This window comes from Salvelinus alpinus, chromosome 27 (assembly GCF_045679555.1).
Source record: "Salvelinus alpinus chromosome 27, SLU_Salpinus.1, whole genome shotgun sequence".
Classification (NCBI taxonomy): Eukaryota; Metazoa; Chordata; class Actinopteri; order Salmoniformes; family Salmonidae; genus Salvelinus; species Salvelinus alpinus.
The window spans coordinates 26,140,963-26,161,397 of record NC_092112.1 but is presented as its reverse complement, the minus strand read 5'-3'; the positions used below and the strand labels follow the sequence as shown (position 1 = coordinate 26,161,397).

Below are 20,435 nucleotides of genomic sequence, written 5' to 3'. Positions count from 1 at the left end.
AAACTAAACAACATGCCTCCACCAACAGAGCCCACATCATCAGAGCAGGCCTCCCCAGTGCAACAACTTGTCTATCTATCTGGTGGCGTGCAGAGTGCAGGTTAGCTGGTTGGCTGTTGAGGTTTGGACCAGCACCAGCCTGACTTATTGATCTGCCCACTGATCGAGAGCATCCTGACGGGTTGCATCACTGCCTGGTATGGCAACTGCCTGGTATGGCAACTGCGCGGCCTCCCACCGCAAGGCACTACAAAGGGTAGTGCGTACGGCCCAGTACAAGCTTCCTGCCAAGCTTCCTGCCATCCAGGACCTCTATACCAGGCGGTGTCAGAGGAAGGCCCTAAAAAGTGTCAAAGACTCCAGCCACCCTAGTCATAGACTGTTCTCTCTGCTACTGCATGGCAAGTGGTACCGGAGCGCCAAGTCTAGGTCCAAGAGGCTTCTAAACAGCTTCTAGCCCCAAGCCATAAGACTCCTGAACATCTAATCAAATGGCTATGCAGACTATTTGAATTGCCCCCCCTTCCTACGCTGCTGCTACTCTCTGTTATTATCTATGCATAGTCACTTTGATAACTCTACCTACATGTACTTATTACCTCAATTACCTTGACATCAGTGCCCCCGCACATTGACTCTACCGGTACCACCTGTATATAGCCCTGCTATTTTTATTTACTTCTGGTCTTTAATTATTTGTTATTATTATCTCTTACTTTTTGGGGGGTATTTTCTTAAAACTGCATTGTTGGTTAAGGGCTTGTAAGTAAGCATTTTACTATAAGGTGAATGTGTTGTATGTGACAAATAAAAATGGATTCAAAGATGTGATTTGATTTGATTGGGCTTACCAAAGAAAAACTTACCAAAGAAAAAACACTCAGGAATGAGTCCTTTTTGGGACGTTTTTCTTTGATATTCCCTATCACTGGATTATTGTCATACTGTAATTCAAGGCACACCTTGAACTCTTAACACACATACCACACATATGCTGCTATTTACATGTCACTTTCCTTGATCAGGCTTTTTGTTTCCACTGTCACATGTGAAAGTCAGTGGCTATGGGAGAGCACTTCTATATATCATAGTCATCATTGTGTCCCACCCTGGTGCTTCTGTGCTCCTGGGCACAGAGCAGGATCATGAGTCTCTCACGCGGCACATGACAATTTTTGCCTCAAGGCTAACTTACAATATTGTGTTGTTCTGGCCTCAGTGACTTGTATTTGTGTGTAACATCATTCACATTTGTGTATGTGTACCTGACCGGGTATTAAACCAGGATTGTCAGTGTAAGTTGTAAGACCATGTGTGTATACAGATTTATATCCGAAGTACGGCCACTCTGGAAGCTACATAAACAAGTCTTGGAGCATTACTGTTTAGAGCAGTGTGGTTTACCATTAGGAACATGTTGCTGTCTCATATTCAGCTAAGACACCAGGTCATTATTGTCCAGTACTGTACTGCACTGCATCGATCACCTTCACTTTAAAGGTAATTAACGGAAATGATTTTCCTAAGATCATCATGGCGCTTCTGAACAAAAGCTTTGTTTTCCTATAGATCGAAAAAGACGGCCTGTGCCTTGTGTGTCATGCCTGTATTGTCCATTCATTAGAGGCATGGGACTGGATTGAGGCGAAGGCATCGGTCGTAACACAGACCTCATCCAAGGCCTCATGTTGGGTGTCTTTAGAATTCTACCAGCTTCTGGTGTTTACATGACATTATGTGTCATGTTTGATTCACAGTGCTAGGTGAGCTTGGCTTGCCATGGTGGGCTCTGTTCAATCAGAAGTGTTGGGACAGAAGGTAAACAATGCGCTGGCCGCTGCCTCCTGTTATTGGAGGGCTAATTATAGCAGGATATTGTCTCACCTGAATTAGCCTGAGCGCTGGCTGGGCATTGTGGCAGGAACGAGAGCGAGAGCCACCTACAGTGTCTGAGCCAGACCACGTCATCACTGGGCCTGGATCAGATTTATTGTTTGTTTCCACAGAAACTTAATGAGTGTAAGTCATGTAAATAGACTGTGTCATCTTCTGAGTCCTACTGACACTACTCTCTTTAAAGTGAATGGGTTGTTATGTACTGCAGACTTAAAGGGGGAGCCTTGTTCTCTTTGTGGATCTGCTTCATTCTTCTGTTGAACACCGATCTATCATTTAGACTAGAGAACACGTATTCATCCTCTGCATTGTTTTTCCAAACCTCTTATTTCCTTTGATTCAAACGCGTTGTGCATTCTCTCTTGGTAGCCTACTGGTTAGAGCATTGGGACAGTAGCCGGCGAGGTGGAAAAATCTGCCGTTCTGCCCTTGAGCAAGGCAGTTAACCCCCAACAACAACTGCTTCCCTGGCGGCCCCCCACACCCCTCTGATTCAGAGGGAAGACACATTTAGGTAAATGCATTCAGTTGTCCAACTGACTAGGTATCCTCTTTCCCTTTTCCAATCCCACTTGTTAACTTCCAATGGGCTCCAGTCCCACAGTGCAGTCATAGTATGGGAGAGGCCTAATGCTGATTAACAGCTTTCTTTCTATAATATCACTCTAAATGACTGACTCCCCTAGCACACATAAAACACACGCCTTGGCTGTGCTCTATGGCAGTGTTAGTATTATTGCTTCCCTAATGTATTTCAATAGGCCCAGAGTATTTTCAAAAGAAATGATTTAATTACATTTGCAAAGTGGATCAGTCTGGCGCGGGCTGCGTCAGGGCTTTTAGCCACCACCCCCACCGTCAGAAGGGGAAGGGGGAAAGAGAAATGGCTTTTCAATTAGTTTGATTGCCTGGTGTTGTGTTGGGCTGTGTCTGCTTCCACAGGCTCTGGGACTGCTCCAGGTCAGAGCAGCCGCTGCTGGAGATGCTGAAGCACCACTCAGAGTTTGTCTGTGGCCTGGACATCAACCTAAACAACCTCAACCAGGTAACTAACAACAATCATTTCATGTCTCACTGTCCTCTCACTGCACATCCCCAACCAGCTAACACATACATCAGTATCGTCTACCATCTAACTGGCAAGTGTCTCCACTGACATTTTCAACCTCTCCCTGTCTGAGTCTGTAATAGAAACATGTTTCAAGCAGACAACTATAGTCCCTGTGCCCAAAAACACTAAGGTAACCTGCCTCAATGACTACTGACCCGTAGCACTCACGTCCGTAGCCATAAAATGCTTTGAAAGGCTGGTCATGGATAACATCAACACCATTATCTCAGAAACCCTAGACCCACTCCAATTTGCATACCGCTCAAACAGATCCACAGATGATGCAATCTATTTTGCACTCCACACTGCCCTTTCACACCTGGACAAAAGGAACACCTATGTGAGAATGCTATTCATTGACTACAGCTCAGTGTTCAACACCATAGTGCCCTCAAAGCACATCACTAAGCTAATGACCCTAGGACTGAACACACCTCCCTCTGCAACTGGGTCCTGGACTTCCTGACGGGCCGCTCTCAGGTGGTAAGGGTAGGTAACAACACATCCGTCACGCTGAGCCCTAACACGAGGGCCCCTCAGGGATGCGTGCTCAGTTCCCTCCTGTACTCCCTGTTCACTCATGACTGCACGGCCAGGCACGACTCCAACACCATCATTAAGTTTGCCGATGACACAACAGTGGTAGGCCTGATCACCAACAACAATGAGACAGCATATAGGGAGGAGGTCAGAGACCTGGCCGTGTGGTGCCAGGACAACAATCTCTCCCTGAACGTGACCAAAACAAAGGAGATGATTGTTGTCTACAGGAAAAGGAGGACCGAGCACACCCCCATTCTCATCGACGGGGCTGTAGTGGAGCAGGTTGAGAGCTTCAAGGTTCCTTGGTGTCCACATCATCAACAAACTAGCATGGTCCAAGCACACCAAGACAGTCATGAAGAGGGCATGACAAAACCTATTCCCCCTCAGGAGACTGAAAAGATATGTCATGGGTCCTCAGATCCACAAAAGGTTCTACAGCTGCACCATCGAGAGCATCCTGACTGGTTGCATCACTGCCTGGTATGGCAACTGCCTGTTATGGCAACTGCTCAGCCCCCGACCGCAAGGCACTACAGAGGGTAGTGCGTACGACCCAGTACATCACTGGGGTGTATGCTTCCTGCCATCCAGGACCTCTATACCAGGCGGTGTCAGAGTAAGGCCCTAAAAATTGTCAAAGACTCCAGCCACCCTAGTCATAGACTGTTCTCTCTGCTACCGTACGGCAAGCGGTACCAGAGCACCAAGTCTAGGTCCAAGAGTCTTCTAAACAGCTTATACCCCTAAACATCTAATTAAATGGCTACCCAGTAGCAGTACCAGATCAATGTGTAAGGGTCCGAGGTATTTGAGGTAGATATGTCCATCAAGGCAAGGTAAAGTAACTTGGCATCAGGATAGGTAAAATAAAGAACAGTGTAGCAGCTGTGTGTGTGTGTGTGTGTGTGTGTGTGTGTGTGTGTGTGTGTGTGTGTGTGTGTGTGTGTGTGTGTGTGTGTGTGTGTGTGTGTGTGTGTGTGTGTGTGTGTGTGTGTGTGTGTGTGTGTGTGTCCGTGCTGTCTCTGCCTGGCCTGTTCCCCTCTCTCCACTGGGATTCTATGCCTCTAACCCTATTACAGGGGCTGAGTCACTGGCTTACTGGTGCGCTTCCATGCCGTCCCTAGGAGGGGTGCGTCACTTGAATGGGTTGAGTCACTGACGTGGTCTTCCTGTCTGGGTTGGCGCCCCCCATTGGGTTGTGCCATGGCGGAGATCTTTGTGGGCTATACTCGGCTTTGTCTCAGGATGGTAAGTTGGTGGTTGAAGATATCCCTCTAGTGGTGTGGGGGCTGTGCTTTGGCAAAGTGGGTGGGGTTATATCCTGCCTGTTATGCCCTGTCCGGGGGTATCATCGGATGGAGCCACAGTGTCTCCTGACCCCTCCTGTCTCAGCCTCCAGTATTTATGCTGCAGTAGTTTATGTGTCGGGGGGCTAGGGTCAGTCTGTTATATCTGGAGTATTTTTCCTGTCTTTTCCGGTGTCCTGTGTGAATTTAAGTATGCTCTCTCTAATTCTCTCTTTCTCTCTTTCTTCCCTTCTCTCTCTCGGAGGACCTGAGCCCTAGGACCATGCCTCAGGACTACCTGGCATGATGACTCCTTGCTGTCCCCAGTCCACCTGGCCTTGCTCCAGTTTCAACTGTTCTGCCTGCGGCTATGGAACCCTGACCTGTTCACCGGACGTGCTACCTGTCCCAGACCTGCTGTTATCAACTCTCTAGAGACAGCAGGAGCGGTAGAGATACTCTCAATGATCGACTATGAAAAGCCAACTGACATTTACTCCTGAGGTGCTGACCTGTTGCACCCTCGACAACTACTGTGATTATTATTATTTGACCATGCTGGTCATTTAGGAACATTTGAACATCTTGGCCATGTTCTGTTATAATCTCCACCCGGCACAGCCAGAAGAGGACTGGCCACCCCTCATTGCCTGGTTCCTTTCTAGGTTTCTTCCTAGGTTTTGGCCTTTCTAGGGAGTTTTTCCTAGCCACCGTGCTTCTACATCTGCATTGCTTACTGTTTGGGGTTTTAGGCTGGGTTTCTGTACAGCACTTTGTTATATCAGCTGATCTAAGAAGGGCTATATGAATACATTTGATTTTAAATTTGATTTGTAGTGTGTGTGAGTGATACGGTGTATACACTGAGTGTACAAAGCATGATGAACTCCTGCTCTTTCCATGACATAAACTGACCAGGTGAATCCAGCTGAAAGATAGGATCCCTTATTGATGTGACTTGTTAAATCCACTTCAATCAGTGTAGATGAAGGGGAGGAGACGGGTTAAATAAGTATTTTTAAACCTTGAGACAATTGAGACATGGATTGTGTATGTGTGCTATTCAGAGGGTGAAAGGATAAAACAAAAGATTTAAGTGCCTTTGAACGGGGTGTGGTAGTAGGTGCCAGGTGCACCGGTTTGTGTCAGGAACTGCTACACTGCTGTGTTTTAATGCTCAACAGTTTCCACCATCCAAAGGACATCCAGCCAACTTGACACAACTGTGGGAAGCATTGGAGTCAGCATGGGCCGGCATCCCTGTGGAACGCTTTTGACACCTTCTAGAGTCCATTCCCTGACGAACTGAGGCTATCCTGAGGGCAAAGGGGGGGGGGGGGGTTTGCAAGTACAAATCATTATTAGGAAGGTGTTCTTTATGTTTTGTACACTCAGTGTACATCGTCTTGTGAGTGTACACAGAAGAGTCAGTGCAGGATAGGGTCAATGCAGATAGTCCGGGTAACCATTTAATGAGTCCGGGTAACAATTTAATAACTATTGAGCGGTCTTATGGCTATTTAGCTGTCTTATGGCTTGGGGGTGAAGCTGTCTCGGAGCTTGTTGGTCCAAAAGCCGGACGCTCCGGTGCCGTTTGTTGGACGTTAGCAGAGTGAACAGTCTATGGCTTGGGTGGCTGAAGTATTTGGCAATTTTCCAGGCCTTCATCTGACACCACCTGATATGGAGGTCCTGGATGGCAGTGAGCTCGGCCCCAGTGATGTACTGTGTCGTCTGCACCACCCTCTGTATCGCTTGCTGTCGAGGGCGGTGCATTTGTGGTGATGCAGCCAGTCAAGATGCTCTCGATGGTGTAGCTGTAGAACTTTTTGAGGATCCGAGGGCCCATGCCAAATCGTTTCAGCCTCCTGAGGGGGAAGAGGCGCTGTCGTGACCTCTTCACGACTTTTTGGGTTTGTGTGGACCATGTTAATTCCATAGTGATGTGGACGCCAAGGAACTTGAAGCTCTTGACCTGCTCTACTACCACCTCTTTCTCCTGTAGTCCACGGTCAGCTCCTTGGTTCCCAGGGGCCTCATTTATTAACCGTGTGTCAATTTCTCACAGAATGTTGGTGTACATGGAGGTTCTAGGATTTGCATGGTTTCATTGATAAATCAGAGCCATACTATATTTGTGCGCTCGTGAACGATCGTTTACAACCCGGCCTCAGAAATGCTCTCCTTTTATGGTAACAAAAATGCCCTAATTTTCTGTATGATTTGGAGATGTTGGAACTGGGCTGTGACAGTTTCTAAAATAATGCGCAATGGCAAATTTGATCACATTTAAGTAGAGGTGTGGGCAGAATGTTTTAATCTTTTACAGTGACTTTTTCAAACAACAATAGCGAGTGCCAAACATTGATTGTCTATTCGAACAATGTCAACGTAAATGCTACAGCACACAATTGTTGTTCAATGTTTTGTTTATCAATAGTTAATTGATGATCCGGGTTACATTGGTGCCGTGACCCGTGATTCGGGTCACGGCACCAATGTAACAGTATAACTTTACTCCGTCCCCTCGCCCCGACCCGGGCGCGAACCAGGGACCCGCTGCACACATCAACAACAGTCACCCACGAAGCATCGTTACCCATCGCTCCACAAAAGCCGCGGCCCTTGCAGAGCAAGGGGAACCACTACTTCAAGGTCTCAGAGCAAGTGACGTCACCAATTGAAATGCTATTAGTGCACACCACCGCTAACTAGATAGCCATTTCACATCCGTTACACCTACCCAGCACAACTACACAAAAGCCTGCTTGGCGCTCCAAACAATTTGTTGGGATAAGTGTGTTTGAGCAAGCATGCATTTTGCCTAAATTGTTCTCTGTCAGGCTCAGGTTTGCCTGTTGCCAGCCTGCGGGGGTGCTGGAGGGTTTGGTTAGCTGTGCCAGGAAGAGGGTGCATGCAGTATGGAGGAGGGGAGATACTCTTGCAGCAGTTCTTCTCTCCCTCTCGCCATCAGTGGAGAGAATAAACCACAGGCTAAAGCATATAGCCTCCCAACCTCTATCTCATTACGGCAAGAAGATACAGCCTTTACACAGCCCACTACCCTCTTCAGTCTACACGTGACGGGTTGTCTCCTATAATACAGCCCCAAACACACAGCGCACCACACAGTACCACACAGTATAGCACCACACAGTACCACACAGTATAGCACCACACAGCATAGCACCACACAGTATAGCACCACACAGTATAGCACCACACAGTACCACACAGTATAGCACCACACAGTATCACACTATAGCACCACACAGATCAGCACCACACAGTATAGCACCACACAGTATAGCACCACACAGTACCACACAGTATAGCACCACACAGTATCACACTATAGCACCACACAGATCAGCACCACACAGTATAGCACCACACAGAACAGCACCACACAGTATAGCACCACACAGAACAGCACCACACAGTATAGCACCACACAGAACAGCACCACACAGTATAGCACCACACAGAACAGCACCACACAGTACAGCACCACACAGTATAGCACCACACAGAACAGCACCACACACTATAGCACCACACAGTATAGCACCACACAGTACCACACAGTATAGCACCACACAGTATAGCACCACACAGTACCACACAGCACCACACAGTATAGCACCACACAGCACAACACAGTATAGCACCACACAGAACAGCACCACACATCACACCACAAAACACCACACCACACCACACCACACAGAAGAGCAGCCTCTCCTCCCCTACATAGACCCTCCAAACTTTAGCAATTACATGTCAACAGCTCCTTATGGAGCAGGAGTTTGAGCTGCTTTGAGGCCAGGCTGGGGTAATACATCACAGAGGGGGAGAATATGACAGCTATTCTAACATTCAGAGGAAATCCACAAAGAGGCTCTCACACTACAGCTGCAAGCGCAGAATTCAGAATTCCTAATTCCTAATTCCGATTTTGGAGAAAGTTGAAGTATGGGATTGGATCTCTCCGCTCTCGGCCACCCAGCAGGGACTGGGGACAGGTATACCCCTCAGGGGTAATTCCTCTTCCTACCCTCCTCCTCCTCTTCCTAAGTTAACCCTCCAGACTGCTGCAGCGCTGGCCTCTATGTGGCTTTCACTTTATGCTTTACAGTAAAATAATTAATGGAGGCCATTTTTTCCTTCAATGGAAGTGTCACGGGCTGCTTGGCAGCGAGAAAGTCTCCTCTCTGTAGTACTCAGGAATAATGAATCCCCCTCCCACTGAGATACACAGGAGAGGAAATGAACTGTGGAGCTCATTGGAGACGTGTTTCTTCCAGGCTAAATCATACTGGATGAATTATATACTGTAGGTCCGTGTATGTTTTTATGACCCTCCATACTTCATTGTTCATAAAAGAGAAATCATCTTAGCCTTTATTCAAATGTATGTGGATAGATAGGCCAATATATCATTTGTTGTGTGTGAAGACTTTTGACTGCCGTGCCATGGAGCTTTTTGTCTTTGGAGCTAAAAAGGCTAGATCAATTTGCCATGCATGCTATTGGATAGCATTGTCCATGTCTTTATGAAGACTAGATGAAAGTGGACAGTATGTAATTCAGTTGACAACCATGACATGCTGTACATTTGGTAGAGTTCAACCCAATAATAAACCCCACTAAGGCTCAAAGACATATTTGTCTCCACATTGTTGAAAAGGCACCTTGAGGCCTTTTTGAAGGTGCTTTAAAAGCAATGACTGCTTGAATTGCCCATTTTCTTTCAATCTCCACCCAGACACTCTACCCACAGCATGTAAAATAATATTGAACATTGCTAAATAACAGTGTGTGCAAGTCTGATGATCAAAAATATTTGCCCCAACACTAAGACACTATAAAACATCCTATGCTATTATAGGAACACAATACAAGTGTGTACTGAAATTACACTCAAAGCTTTCCATCCAACTCTCAAATCCCACCTATTGTATGAATGTGACCATACAAAACTCACATGCATCCTAATATATCAAATAAAATACAATTGTATTGGTCACATACACGTGATTAACAGATGTTATTGTGAGTGTAGCGAAATGCTTGTGCTTCTAGCTCCGACAGTGCAGTAATATCTAAAAAGTAATATCTAACAAATTACACAACATATTCCCAATACACACAAATCTAAGTAGGAATGAATTAAGACTATATACATATGGATGAGCGATGTCAGAGTGGAACGGACTAAGATACAATAGAATAGTAAATAAACATTATATATGTATGAGATGAGTAATGCAAGATATATAAACATTATTAAGTGACATCATAGTCCTCTGTCTGACACCAGTTCGAATTCCAACAAAACTTAATTTCTCCTCATATGAAATCACATGAGGACATCATCTCCATCCCTCAGATCACATGGAATCTCCTTTTGATGAGTGCAGTCTGTCTGTGTGTTCACAGGTGGTGGACTGCTCCAAGGTCAAAATCTATACACCTCCATGCCTGGCTGCCCCTTCGCCCAGTGCACCGCAGTGAGCTCATAATTGGCCTGCCGCAAGGAACGGAGGACTTTTAGGACGGCGGTGGGTTTGCCAAAGCTTCACTGCAGCTTTCATAGTGCTGCTATTAAGAGCCCCCACACACAACTGAGCCTGAATACAGATGGGAAAGCAGGGATTCCTCCTTAGCTTAACACACAGGTCTGGACTCTATCAATTATCTTTGTTAGACTGTCCATTGCATTACAATGTTCAAATCAAATCAAACTTTATTTGTCACATATGCCGAATACTTAGGATGCGCCAAATACTCATTCTTAGGTTATGAAAGTAAATGTCATGAATCTGACAGAAAGTTCTGTGATCCCTAGAGGAACAGTTGAGTGGAGAGATCCCTAATTTAGCCCTCAGCGATCCCAGCTTTGTGCTGCTTAATGCATAAGAGTTACAATGCTGAGGCCTGATCCAAATGTTCTCTGCAGCCATTTTTTTCTGTGAGTAATTATCATAATAAAAGTGACTGCACTCACTCTCTATGGGCACTCACTCTCTCTTTGAAGGTCTTACATGAAGCAGAGTCACTGCAGAGCTGTCTGGCATGGCACAGAACTGAAATATGCACACTATTGCTATAAATCTCTTTAAATTAGTTATTTACAGTTTTTGCAATTGCTTTTTTTTGCAATTCATTGTCTTTCACCACTTTATTCTGTCGCCTATAGGCCTACTTTAATGTTAATGTTTAGGTTCGTTTTTGTTGTTCATGTCTTATCAAGATTTGCTTAGAGCTATGGACTAAATAACGTAATGGCAATAACACTGGATGCATTCTTATCACTCTTACAGTAATTCCTCCTTGTTGATATGGGAAAACTAACGGGGAATATTAGAATTTGCCTTTCTTGGCTCAAATAGGGATATCATCAGGAAACATTCTAATTAAAAATTTTGTTAATATATTTTGTATGCCTATTGTATTTGAATTATCTGCCCTAATGTTGATTTTCCACACTGGAAGCTAAATTGGCGTGGTCAGAATGAATCTATAGATATAGTTAAGACATCAGAGGCCATATGAGTGGTTGAGATAACATAGTGAGGAATTGAGGATTCTCCTCAAAGTTTTGTGTCTTAAGGAAAATGAACTGGGTCCATGTGCCTGGCTCCCCGTTTATCACGGCACGACAGACAAAGACAAAAGATTTAAGTGCCTTTGAATGGGGTATGGTAGTAGATGCCATGCACACTGGTTTGAGTGTGTCTAGAACTGCAACGCTGCTGGGTTTTTCATGCTCAACAGTTTCCCGTGTGTATCAAGAATGGTCCACCACCCAAAGAACATCCAGCCAACTAGACAGAACTGTGGGAAGCATTGGATTCAACACGGGCCAGCATCCCTGTGGAACGCTTTCGACTCCTTGTAGAATCCATTCGAACTGACGAATTGAGGCTGTTCTGAGGGAAAAAAGAAGTGAAACTAATTTAATGTAGAAAGGTGTTCCAAATGTTTTGTACACTCAGTGTAGGTCTTCACTGTATCTGAGCATACACCACAGCCCTGGACTTCCCTACTGTATTTCCTTACATTTACATAATTTAGCAGACACTCTTAATAAACCAGAGTGACTTACAGGAGGAGTTAAGGTTATGTGACTTGCTCAAGGGCACATAGACAGAGTTTTCACCTAGTGGCTTGGGGATTCGAACCAGCGACCTTTCTATTACTGGCCCAATGCTCTTAACCACTATAGGCTACCTTTCGCCCCATTGCATGGCTGTGGCACAACAGTTGGCACCTTCTTGCTGAAACTGAAATGCTGTGCGTTGAAGCACTTGCAGTTAAGTTGCTTCTGTGTTGAGCACATGCAGCTGACATCACAATATATCAGATGGCATATACACATATAAAGATTTAGACTGTGAAGATCTACGCAGAAATGTTGATTGACAAGAATAGAATGCTCTCTCCAGTGACTTCACTCTAATACACCTATACACATACTGCTGTATATATCACAGGAAGTTGGTGGCACCTTAACTGAGGAGGACAGGCCCGTGGTAATGGCTGGAGCGGAATAAGTGGAATGGTATCAAATACATCAAACAAATGGTTTCCATGTGTTTGATGCCATTTCATTTACCTTGTTCCAGCCATTATTATGAGCCGTCTTCCCCTCAGCAGCCTCTACTGGTATATATTCCTATTGCCTTTGGGCACGAAGAATTGTCCAACTCCGCCTCTTTCAAACAGAAATGGGGTGTGCCTTTGGTGGTTCATCAATGTGTCATTTTGGTTATGCGTTGCTAGTTCATTAGCTAAGCTAGCCACTGTAGCTACTGTAGCCAGTAACTCCTCCTGTGTGTGTTGACTTTATTTCACAGGATTTGTTTTTGGACGGAAGGTGTAGAGATCGGTAAGAAATAGCACTTCTGTATCCAAATATCTTATTCATCCATTTTATATATATATATATTGCATTAAATGACCTGGTATGATGGTGCATTGATCAGTTATACAGTTTAAAGCCATTATTTTTTGTGTTTTTGCCCAAAGTCGACCTACAACATGGAGAACATTACAGTCAACATATGCATGTGGTTATAAGAATAAACATAGACAATAATTAATTGGAATAATTGGAAAACTTCACAAACAAAGTGACAAACTCAACCATGTCACAGTCTTACAACCCTGTTATGGCCAAACAAGTATTGGGGTTGAGTGTGGCTGGGTTGAGTTTTTTGGCTCAAAATGTGCTCCTCATGTGGTGAAGAACAGGAGACGACATGGCATGCATGAAATTAAGAATTGGCTTATATTTTTGCAATAAAAAAAGTTTTGATAAGAAATAGATTTCTATCTTTATTTCATGTAACAGAGTTGAGTTGTTGAGCATGAGGATGCCAATCTAACAATAAAAATACATTTAAAAAATATATATATAAAAAAATGCATGAAGTGGTTGTCTTTGCACCATATTGTTCAGAAGACTTGTATGATGTCACTTCCAGTTGATGACACAAGGATAAGTTCACTATTTGAATGGGTGCAATGATGGGGTGGTGAGTCTGAAGCAGGTGCAGGTGAAACGTTTTAATAAAACACAAGAACAATACTAACTGGTGAGTGAACATGGGAGAGTGACATATAAAGGGGAGGAAATGATTAAGGTAATGAAGTCCAGGTGTGAATCATAATGATTGATTAAAATCACCTGTGAATCATTATGATTGTGTATCGACGTACTGCGCATAATGATGAGTGTCAGGTGTGCGTGCGTAAGGATGAATCCCAGGACCAGCGGTTAGTACTCTGGCGACGTCGTACGCCGGAGGGGAGGAACAGGAGCAGACGTGACAGTACCCCCACAACCAGGGGGACGACCCCTAGGACGAGGAGCTTGTCGGCGAAGGTGGAAATCGGAGGAGCAGGAGACAATGGGGGAGATTGGTTGACGCAATGGGGGGATAGACTGAGGTATGCAACTAAAATATTGTGATTTTAATCAATAATCATGCATTTATTTAAAAAAAATCCTCAACAAAAAAGCGCAAATAGATTTTTACATCTACGGCAAAATCTATGACAAAACGCTTTCTGTCAGTTAATGTACAGTGGGGCAAAAAAGTATTTAGTCAGCCACCAATTGTGCAAGTTCTCCCACTTAAAAAGATGAGAGAGGCCTGTAATTTTCATCATAGGTACACTTCAACTATGACAGACAAAATGAGAAAAAGAAATCCAGAAAATCACATTGTAGGATTTTTAATGAATTTATTTGCAAATGATGGTGGAAAATAAGTATTTGGTCAATAACAAAAGTTTATCTCAATACTTTGTTATATACCCTTTGTTGGCAATGACAGAGGTCAAACGTTTTCTGTAAGTCTTCACAAGGTTTTCACACACTGTTGCTGGTATTTTGGCCCATTCCTCCATGCAGATCTCCTCTAGAGCAGTGATGTTTTGGGGCTGTTTCCGGGCAACACGGACTTTCAACTCCCTCCAAAGATTTTCTATGGGGTTGAGATCTGGAGACTGGCTAGGCCACTCCAGGACCTTGAAATGCTTCTTACGAAGCCACTCCTTCATTGCCCGGGCGGTGTGTTTGGGATCATTGTCATGCTGAAAGACCCAGCCACGTTTCATCTTCAATGCCCTTGCTGATGGAAGGAGGTTTTCACTCAAAATCTCACGATATATGGCCCCATTCATTCTTTCCTTCACACGGATCAGTCGTCCTGGTCCCTTTGCAGAAAAACAGCCCCAAAGCATGATGTTTCCACCCCCATGCTTCACAGTAGGTATGGTGTTCTTTGGATGCAACTCAGCATTCTTTGTCCTCCAAACACGACGAGTTGAGTTTTTACCAAAAAGTTATATTTTGGTTTCATCTGACCATATGACATTCTCCCAATCTTCTTCTGGATCATCCAAATGCTCTCTAGCAAACTTCAGACAGGCCTGGACATGTACTGGCTTAAGCAGGGGGACACATCTGGCACTGCAGGATTTGAGTCCCTGGCGGCGTAGTGTGTTACTGATGGTAGGCTTTGTTACTTTGGTCCCAGCTCTCTGCAGGTCATTCACTAGGTCCCCCCGTGTGGTTCTGGGATTTTTGCTCACCGTTCTTGTGATCATTTTGACCCCACGGGGTGAGATCTTGCGTGGAGCTCCAGATCGAGGGAGATTATCAGTGGTCTTGTATGTCTTCCATTTCCTAATAATTGCTCCCACAGTTGATTTCTTCAAACCAAGCTGCTTACCTATTGCAGATGCAGTCTTCCCAGCCTGGTGCAGGTCTACAATTTTGCTTCTGGTGTCCTTCGACAGCTCTTTGGTCTTGGCCATAGTGGAGTTTGGAGTGTGACTGTTTGAGGTTGTGGACAGGTGTCTTTTATACTGATAACAAGTTCAAACAGGTGCCATTAATACAGGTAACGAGTGGAGGACAGAGGAGCCTCTTAAAGAAGTTACAGGTCTGTGAGAGCCAGAAATCCTGCTTGTTTGTAGGTGACCAAATACTTATTTTCCACCATAATTTGCAAATAAATTCATTAAAAATCCTACAATGTGATTTTCTGGATTTCTTTTCCTCATTTTGTCTGTCATAGTTGAAGTGTACCTATGATGAAAATTACAGGCCTCTCTCATCTTTTTAAGTGGGAGAACTTGCACAATTGGTGGCTGACTAAAAACTTTTTTGCCTCACTGTATGTGGACATCACCTTCAAATTAGTGGATTCGGCTATTTCAGCCACACCCGTTGCTGACAGGTGTATAAAATTGAGCACACAGCCATGCAATCTTCATAGACAAATATTGGCAGTAGAATGAACTTACTGAAGAGTTCAGTGACTTTCAACATGGCACTGTCATAGGATGCCACATCCCAACAAGTCAGTTCATCTAATTCATGCCCTGCTAGAGCTGCCACGGTCAACTGTAAGTGCTGTTATTGTGAAGTGGAAACGTCTAGGAGCAACAATGGCTCAGCCCTGAAGTGGTGGGCCACACAAGATCACAGAACGGAATCGCCGAGTACTGAAGCGCATAGCGCATAAAAATGGTCTGTCCTTGGTCGCAACACACACTACCGAGTTCCAAACTGCCTCTGAAAGCAACGTCTGCACAAGAACTGTTTGTCGGAAGCTTCATGAAATGGGTTTCCATGGCTGAACAGCCGCACGCACACAAGCCTAAGATCAAAATGCACACTGGGTGTAAAGCTTGTCGCCATTGAACTCTGGAACAGTGGAAACGCATTCTCTGGAGTGATGAATCACGCTTCACCATCTGGCAGTCTGACAGACGAATCTGGGTTCAGCGGATGCCCGGAGATCGCTACCTGCCCCAATGCATAGTGCCAACTGTAAAGTTTGGTGGAGGAGGAATAATTGACTGGGGCTGTTTTTCATGTTTCAGGCCCCTTAGTCCAGTGAAGGGAAATCTTAATGTTACAGCATACAATGACATTCTAGATGATTCTGTGATTCCAACTTTGTGGCAACAGTTTGTTGAAGGCCCTTTCCTGTTTCAGCATGACAATGCTCCTGTGCACAAAGTGAGGTCCATACAGAAATGGTTTGTTGAGATCGGTCTGGAAGAACTTGACTGGCCTGCACAGAGCCCTGACCTCAACCCCATCAAACACCTTTGGAATGAATTGGAAGGCTGACTGCGAGCCATGTCTAATCGCCCAACATCAGTGCCCGACCTCACTAATGCTCTTGTTGCTGAATGGAAGCAAGTCCCTGCAGCAATGTTCCAACATCTAGTGGAAAGCCTTCCCAGAGGAGTGGAGGCTGTTATAACATATATATATAATAGGCTGTTATATCCATATTAATGCCCATTATTATGTAAATGTGTTTGATGAGCAGGTGTCCACATACTTTTGGTCATGTAGTCATTGTAAATAAGAATTTGTCCTTAACTGACTTGCCTTGTTAAATAAAGGTTAAATAAAACAACAATAAAAATATATATATATTATATATATATACACATTTAATTTAAAAAGCTTTATGACCCAATACTTACAATATACTTAAAGGTAAGAGTGACTCAAATCGTACCGGTTTCATGGAATGGCCCCTTTATTGTGAGTAAAAGGTAACCGGTGTTGCGGCAAATGTGTTATTCCACAAGGCAAATTCAGCGCTTAATTAAGTGTTGCGCCCATGCAGCTCTCTGGTGCTAGAGGGGATATACAGTACTGGTGCACGTCGCACTGTAGTTTAGTTCTTTCCCAACAGCTCTTCCAGCAGTCTCTGGTCTCTCTCTGCTGTATCCAACAGCATGTGAAGCAAAAGAAAGAAAGCTAGAACTTCTCCTACATGAGGTAATTTAATTAATGAAAAACGCATGCTGGCTGGCTGCAAATTTAAACAGACGCGTCAGCATACCCAAGCTTTTTTTCTCTTCAACGTTTTGGGACCAGCCTCTATCTGCTTTTAAGGTCCTGCTTGCAATTAAAACATTTAAACATCCTGACGTTAACAACTTGGACATTTACAGCTGTGCGTTCAAGGAGGAAGACTGTACACAGTGTACACCACTTTATTCCAAGGGACTGAGTGAGTGCTCAATAAAGACTCACCAATATTTTCATTTTCTTGCTCTTGCGTAAAGGGAAATTCAAGGCAAGCATGGAAGTTTGTAAAGGTCGTTTACTTGGTATCTCAGTCGCTGTTGCTCATGGATTTTTCTCGGGATCGTTGAACATTTTACTAAAATTTCTCATCACGACTTATAACTTCAACTACCTCACTCTCATCCAGTGCCTCACCAGCACGCTGGCAGCGGTTACACTGGAGATACTGAGGAGACTGGGCAAAGTAGACATACCTCCGTTCAGCCTTCAACTAGCCAAAGTCTTCGGAGGTGTTTGTATTCTGTCCACATTACAGTCCACTCTAACACTATGGTCTCTCAGAGGACTGAGTCTACCCATGTATGTGGTTTTTAAACGGTGTCTACCGTTGGTCACCCTAGGCATCGGCGTGTGCGTTCTGAAGAACGGTATCCCGTCAGTGGGGGTCATAACGGCGGTGCTCATCACTACTGGAGGAGCAGCTTTAGCTGGTAAAATTACACTTATTCAAATAACATTAACTTCTAATTATACAGTAAAGTAAAGTAGAAACGAAACATCATCATTTATTCTAAATAGCCTATGCATAGGGTGCATACTACGCAGTAAGTTTTGATGAATGTGTATAGGCCTCAAACTGCATACCAGCAATAATCTATCCTAGAGTTAATATTACAAATACATGAACGGGGTTAGTGTAAAAATAAACCAAAAAAACAAGAGATTACCAACGTTTTTTCTAGAAACGTCCCTTTGGTAAAGTATCCAGATGCAACAGCTCTCAATGTTGCTGCTACTGTGAGGAAAGTTCAGCACCATGCTCTGTCCCCTTTACACCATACATTTAACGCACATCCTATCCATATGGATAGAATGTGTGTTAAAGATGTGGCTCCACACTACTTTTTAATAATGTTCAGAGCATCAGGATACCTTACAATAGGTTTCACCCCCTAAAAAACTAATGTAATCACATTTTTTTTCTTTTTTTATTGTTCTCTCACCACTGTGTCTGTGTTTACTCAGGGTCTGGTGACGTGACGGGTGACACATTTGGCTACGTGACGGGCGTCCTGGCTGTGATCATCCACGCCTCCTACCTGGTCTTGATCCAGAAGACCAGCACAGACAGTGAATATGGCCCCCTCACGGCCCAGTACTCCATCGCCATCATGGCCTCCCCAGTTCTCTTAATCTGCTCCATTGTCAGCATGGACTCCATCAACATGTGGAGCTACACGGGCTGGAGTAACCCCTTCATCTCAGGAATCTTCTCCCTCTGCATAGTCATCGGCTGTGCCATGAACTTCACCACGCTGCAATGCACCTACATCAACTCGGCCGTCACCACCAGCTTCGTGGGAGTGGTGAAGAGCATCGCCACCATCACAGTGGGCATGGTGGCCTTCAGCGACGTGGAGCCCACCAGCCTGTTTGTTGCCGGCGTTGTGGTCAACACTGTGGGCTCCATCACCTACTGCATCGTCAAGTACTTTGAGACCAGGAGGAAGACCCTCTACCAGGACCTGGAGGAGCAAAGCAAGGACGAGATTCTGCCTGGACAAACTTACATTGAGAAGAAGCCTCCCAACGGAGACCTGGAGCCCCTGCCCAGTGGTCACGGATGGTCTGATGAAGGATCGATTGAACAGGTCCCCACACAGGACCACCTCCTCAATGATCAGAGCCTCAGTGACTACCCACTTCCAGACACCAGCAACAGCATGGAGTCTGTAGAACTCCAGAGAGAGGCCTTTCATAACAAGAACCGGGCCAACCAGGCCAACCAGTCTGTGAGTGAAAGTTACCTAAGGGTGTGGAGGTCCATCCGTAACCTGCAGTTCTTGAACAAAGACACCTTAATAGATAATATGGAGGTGCAGAGCCCTTAATGGGGAATCACTCTAATTTCAAAGGGTGCATGTTTTGTCAGTCTTTTCTGTTTGTATGTTTTTTCTGTTTGTTTGTAAGACTGGTTGGACATTGGGCACTGATTTAATGTTAAGAGATCCGTATTTTTCTCATGAACATGCGCTTATGGAAGCAGCAAAATATTTTTGAGAAGATGGAGTGTTAATATGATTGGAAAAAATATACTGACTATTTATAAAAGCATTTATGTTTAAATGTTTTATATGGATTTATCAGTCATATTAATAACAGGTGAATAGTTGATGGTAAATTGCTAAAACTAGGGGTCAAAGACATCTGATACCATAATAATGGAATACCTTCCCATCTTCCCCCAACCACTATTTTGCTGTATGGTAAACAAAATGAATTGTCTGTGTGACAGTGCATTGGGTAAGGTTGAAGTTGATATGTAATTACATGTTATAAAAAGATTAATACCAGTTTTTGTATGAATCATTTTATTTGCACAATGTTACTGCCTGTCCAGATTCTGTCTAGTCCATGAATTGTGATATTTGGCAAGTGAAGAGCAATAGCAACTTCCATTTGCATGTACAATGCAAAGTACATTTAAATGTTTTTATGAAACTCTTCCACTGTGATGTTGGCCTCTTCTTTATGATAAATCCATTACATTGAAATCCATGGTAAATGTTTTAGCCAAATTGCCTTTCCATTGAGATTTGCTTTTTGAATTACCAACAATAGATAACTGTTTTGGTAAGGTTCACTTAACATCAACACAATATAGGCGTACTGAACATTTATTGTGAGGAGATCATTATCAGTAGAGCATTTAGATCCGTAATGTCAACATTAGATTGGAAAGAGACTAGAGAATGACTTTGATCCTACGGAACACATCACTTCTCTTATTGGGTCATTAGTCAAAGTACACCACCACAATTCCCTCAAAGTCTCAACTGCTCTGGAGTAGAAAACAGCTATTTCACATCACACCCAAGGAGGATGCCTGTGTCATGATTAAAGTAATACTGCATACATAGCTGTATGGTAATGTATTCTCCAGTATGTCTTAGAACCCCTCCTTATCTAAACGCATGCAGTGAGAGTATGTCTTTCCAGAGTACCTGCAGGGAGAGGA

At 44.3% G+C, this 20,435-nt stretch overlaps 1 protein-coding gene across 1 annotated transcript; it reads left to right on the top strand.

Annotated features, from left to right (window-relative positions):
• The first annotated feature begins 17,053 nt into the window (after window positions 1-17,053).
• LOC139556256 (solute carrier family 35 member D3-like) lies at window positions 17,054-19,770 on the top strand. The gene is made up of 2 exons (XM_071369968.1): window positions 17,054-17,907; window positions 18,443-19,770. Exons 1-2 carry the CDS (start codon window positions 17,472-17,474, stop codon window positions 19,306-19,308), a joined length of 1,302 nt encoding a protein of 433 aa, XP_071226069.1. The 5' UTR covers window positions 17,054-17,471; the 3' UTR covers window positions 19,309-19,770.
• The last annotated feature ends 665 nt before the right edge of the window (window positions 19,771-20,435 follow it).